Below are 5596 nucleotides of genomic sequence, written 5' to 3' on the forward strand. Positions count from 1 at the left end.
GTTTTTTAGGGGAAAAATAATATAATTATTAATTATTATATTAATATGTATACTAATAATATTCTATTACTCTATTTCTTTTTTCTTAACAGTTACTAATATTACGAATAACTTGGTAGAGATATCTCCTATACGGAGATATATCTCTTATTAGATTAGGAATTAATATCTAGGGTTTAGTAATTGCTATAAATCATCTATCTTACTTAGAATTCTAAAACTTAACTATTATAGTCTTATTTTGTGTTTTAGATTTATGATCTATCTTTCGAGTAAGGGTATTTTTATAAATAGACCCATTCGAGAAACCAGAAGCTAGGGAAGAGACAGTCTTATGGTATTTTCCAACCTCATTCTCATGATGTCTCTTCTGATCTTACTGATTCTTGAGTCTTTTCACATTCGGCCTGTCACAGGAAATCCTAACATGATAGTAGTGACCGAGAATTTTGAGCCCCGATGTGAATCATATGAGAACTAATGTCCGCAGACTGTACATGTCTTAGTTATTGATGCTCGTGGATCTTACGGGGCTGGTGTCGAGGAAGCTCCCTCCAGCATCTCCTCTTACATCGTTAATCCAGGGCGAGTAAACCCTACCAGTAAATGGATTCAGAAGAGATCAGCACAGTTACGGCTATCTTTCATCAACCAGGGCCTCTTAGTTGAGGCTTCATTGAACAACAAATGTACGAATACCCTGATAAGATTGAAATGGCTGGTATTCGACAGACAATAAGACAAGCCGACTACAGCTGAGCAAGAAAAAGAACGAACAAGTAATAGAACGGACAAGCAACAGAATCAAATACGTCAAACAGAAAATAAAGTACACCATAGCAAAGTAACGGCTAGTTTGTGGAGGAAAAAGATCTGCGTAGTCCCTCAGTATGACTAGAGCTTCTGGGGTAAGTCCCGTAGTCTCGGGAAGCACCTGATGGGGAGCAGAGAATCTCAGTTTCTCGGACATCTGGAGGGAGCAGGAACCCGCCCTTGATAGTCATGCGATGTTGAGGAATCGGAAGCGGTCGGTGGTCATCTTTCAAAAGGTCTCGAGTAGCAAGTGGACATTCGAAGTTCTGGAAACAAACAGCAAGGCAAGTATTGTCTGCAAGATTTCCCAAGCACAGAGCAGATCCGGAGAGGCCTGTTACGGAATCCCAATCATGTCCGGTACGCCAGAGAAGAGAAACACTTTGCGAAGTCACAGTTCGGTCCCAGCAGTACTGAGAGCCTTCTGATATCGCAACTTGCGCCTGTCTTGAGATGCCGGTGCACTCAAATTTCTTGAGGTTGCCCGTGTTAATATTGAATCCCGTCACAAACGCTGGGCCTCCATTGAGCAAAGCTTGGTATTCTCCCCAGCCAGTGACACGAGGCGTCTTTGGCGGAGCCTGAAGGTCTGGAAGCGGCGCAAGGTTGGCAGAAGTCAACGACAGATCATGCTGGAATCCGACCGGGAACCGCAAAGGCTTTTGAGAGACTTCATCGTACGAGGACGAGATTACACCAACCTTTGATAGAAATATTAGTATATTTCCGGAACAGTTCGGTTGACCGGACATTACGACATACCTCCTGAGAACCGCCGGCAAGGAAAACCCGCTTCCCGACGACTGAATTACCCTTTGACTCACACCGTGAGAACCCGATCGCTGGTGACGGTGTTCCCCGTCGGAGGGGTCGATACCGAGCAAGCCTCTGTTTCAGACGAGCGTAAACATCTGCGAGGAAGCGAGTAGGAGTACTTCGGTCACCATCACGAAGGGTGACGAAAGCATGGGTGGGAACAGTGATGACCTCGCGACCATCTGAGAACCTGAGTTTGAGCCCCAGAGAAGCAAGCGACCTGAGATCTTCTGGTTCAGCGGAGATGGCTGCACCTCGCTGCACCACCTGCACTGTCGGTGTCACTTCGAGGACGTCGTACCTCAGTCTGAGGTTTCCGAATGAACAAGCGAAACCATCCTCATACCATGACTTTTCGATGTCTTTGATCGTCTTAAACAGGACTACAATAAAGCCGCTGATCAAGATTCTCACCCCCAGAGCTGTGGGAAACATATCCCGGAGGCGGCGAAGTTGATTCCGGGAAAGGAACTTGCGTGGGTTTATTGGCCGCGGAATAGGATCATGCTGAAGCATCGGAAAAATCGTGATAGTAGGTGAGATGTAGCCGAGGGCCTCGAAATGTATCTCGAGGTCGCCTGCATGGGAGCCGATGTTGTGCGTTTTCTCCGCTTCTGGTAAAATCCCCCACATCCATGTGCCGTTCTCCTCTTCAATGAGGTGGACTTCTTGGCAAAGGGCCAGAGACGGGTGGTACGTCCGAAACAGGGCCTCGTTCTCAGGCGTCACTCGAGGCTCCGCAAGAGCTCGCTCTGCTGCGAGTGCAGGTGTTCCCCACAGTATGGAGTCAGTAACTAGAAAAGCCTGATTAGCGAGAGTTTCCTTATTGACGCTTGTTGACACTTACTTTGAATCCGCCGGCACTTTCGATAGCTACATGCTGGCTCAGTGCCCTCTCCGTCGTCGTCATTGACGCAGTCGCTGTCAAGTTTCGGGTAAGGGAACAGAGACTCGGGGGTAACGCCCACCATCCGCCTCTTGGTTGGAGACGATGGCGGCGAAGAATCCAGACGAGTGCAAGACATGACGGACGCGTTCTAAGCAGGAGAGCGCAGCGCAGATGTGTATGAGATGGAGTAGAAACTGGCAGAAGCTGGCTACCAAAGTCAGGGAATAAGTCGTTAGTGTGCCTTCCTAATTGGGACGCGGGACAGCCCGGTCCACCATCACCGCACCGTCATCTTGATACTCGCAATGAGGTATGAGTAATACAACCTAGGTAGGGATCCAGTGAATTAGAGGTATTTGTTAAGATAGCTTAGTGGTCCGGCGCGCACCACGCTAGTGCGCGCCCACGCACACCACCTTCAGTAGCTTAGATAGGCACCTCTCACCAGATGCAATCTCACCATTCCTTTCTCCCCTCTTTTAGATCTGCTACGTTTCCAGTAGCCCTCCAATAGGTTATAAGCCCTGCTTAGCGCGATTGAGCAAGCCATTCACTTAGTCTTACTCACCTAAGCACCAACTTACATAATAACCTCTTTTTCCATCAATTTTCGGTGCATCCTGCGCATCCTACGGCCTTACGCACCTTTTTACGACTTAACGGTCCTTTCGCACCTTCTTACGACTTAACGACACCTTTACAACTATTTCCGACTTAGGGGTACCTTTTGAGGAAAAGGCACTACACCCTCAAGAGATATATTTCTGCACTCGCCACGCAATCGCTGACTTAGACGCTACTTCCACGACGAGATTCGCCCCTATAGAGGCACCTAAGACCCCCTAACGCGCGCCCCCTAAGGATAATACTATTTATACTCGGCTACCCGATACTACCCCTATAAACCTATATACTACTAGGTAAACTACGACCCTACCCTAAGGTTATCTTTCTCCCCTAGTTCTTAACCTTAATATAGATTATAGTACGAAGAAATATCTAAAGCTATCTGCTAGCCTGAGGAAAGCTTCCGGAATATCTACTAACTTCTCTCTAGAGGATCTTAAAGCCTCTATAAATACTATATTCTAGGAAGTCCTAAATAAGATATAATACTACTAGGCCCTCTATATAAGACTAGTGACTATATTGAATAACTTTATAGTAAGCTATAAAGAGAAAGATAGAGAGAAAGTATATATCTTTATATACTCCTTCCTATAATATCTTTCTACTATTAGCTTTATCGAATCTGGGGATACTATCTACTACTTAGTATAAGTAGCTAGCTATTCCTCCTAGATTAAAGAGAAATCGGTCTTCTAGGCTAATAAGATCCGGAGGACCTCTAAGATCCTAATAAGAGTATATCTCTAGGATAGTCTGTCTTCTACTAAAAACTCTATATAGAAATAGCTATCCTCGGTATATAGTAGATCTATCCTCTTATATAATAAATACGATAATAGATATATTCTTATTATCTTTATTCCTAAGAGAAGACTAGCTAGATCTAATCCCTAATAGATCCGCGAAATACTTATTAAGACTGTTCTAGGCTTAATAGATATCGGCTAAGTCCTATATATTAATACTATAAAGACTAACTAGATAGTATTCCCTAAAAATAATATTATATAAGATATTCTTATAGTATCTATAACTATAGATAAAATCTATAGATTCCTTAGTACTAAATTAGTATAATACCCTATTATCTAGTTTAACTATACTATCTCTAGGATTTCTAACTTAATTATATCCTATAATAGAGAATAGATTAATACTATCTCCCTAATCCTAGATAAGATAGAGGCTTAGACTAGATAGAAGTCTATTAGCTACTAACTCTTACGATTTAGGATTAATCCTCTTACCGGATAAGAGATCTAGATTATCTTCTTTCTCGAGCTAGTCTAGAGTTTCTCCCTATTCGGTAAAATATAGTCCTCGAGGCTTATCGAGAAGAAATAGATAGCTATCCTATATAATCTAGGCTGCTAAGGATATTATTACTAGCTAAAATATAAGTAGATCCTAAGATATAATAACTATAGAAAGCCTATATAGGGATATAATAGCCCCTTAGACCTAAATTATACTAGAGTCCTAAGATATACTAACTACTATAGCTTCTTTATAGTAGACTATAATCTCTATCCTATAGTCCTATAATACTCTTATAGGAAACTTTAGTTCTCTACTAAGTAATAAATCTAGGAAGTATATAGGTTTAATATTAGGAACTACTAGACTACTTATACTAGGACCTAGGCCTATAATAATAGGACTAAATAGGAGCTACTCGATAAGCTATAGATAGTATTTAACTGAGGATCTTACGAAGGAAAACCCTTAAAGGTAAAAAACACTCAACGTTGACTAGGAGAGGAGGAAGAAGGAAGCTAAGCTAGACTACTAAGGTTAGTAGTCCTAGGTAGTAAGGGTGTAGCCTATGTATATGCTAGGTAGTATAGTAGGCCTCACCATAAATACCCCCTAGACCGCTAAATTCTTAAAGAAATCGCTAAAATCCATACTATTATACCTTATATACGTTCCTAGAAATTAAAAATACCTTTAGTTAATAATTTCGAGATTACTTCGTAGGAAGCTATTATATCCCTAGAAGATTAATAAATCTCTTATATTATATTTTCGTAAGTAGCTTAGTCAGACTATCTACTACCTACTCTACTATAGGAATCTATTTAAATTTATAGACCCCTTTCGTAACTTAATACCTAATATAGTAGAATTTTATATTAATATACTTAGTTCTTTAGTAAAACTTAGGATTTTCCGTGAGGTATATAGTACCTTAGTTATCCTTATAAATAAGTGTAGGAAGCTCGAGGAGAAAGTCGAATTATAGCTCCCTTAGGAAAAGTTAGAGCTAAACTATCTCTTATATAGCTAGAGATATAGTAATATATTCGCTCTCTATTAATAATAGTATAATATAGGTTTACTTCTTCGAGACCTACGAGACTAGTCTTCCTCTAAGCTTAAATACGAAGCCGGAGGTTAATATAGTATTATTAGCGTAGCGATCTACCTAATCTATATCTATATAGC

General features: G+C 41.4%; 1 protein-coding gene across 1 annotated transcript; it reads right to left on the reverse strand.

Annotated features, from left to right (window-relative positions):
- Positions 1-851: 851 nt before the first annotated feature.
- On the reverse strand, positions 852-2654 carry N7539_007083 (uncharacterized protein; the record flags this gene model as incomplete). Its single annotated transcript, XM_056936684.1, has 3 exons — positions 852-1514; positions 1576-2423; positions 2477-2654. The coding sequence occupies 3 exons, from the start codon at positions 2652-2654 to the stop codon at positions 852-854; spliced, it is 1689 nt and encodes a 562-aa protein (XP_056787483.1).
- Positions 2655-5596: the final 2942 nt, after the last annotated feature.

Source organism: Penicillium diatomitis (assembly GCF_028827545.1).
Source record: "Penicillium diatomitis strain IBT 30728 chromosome Unknown utg000010l_segment0_segment0, whole genome shotgun sequence".
Lineage (NCBI taxonomy): Eukaryota > Fungi > Ascomycota > Eurotiomycetes > Eurotiales > Aspergillaceae > Penicillium > Penicillium diatomitis.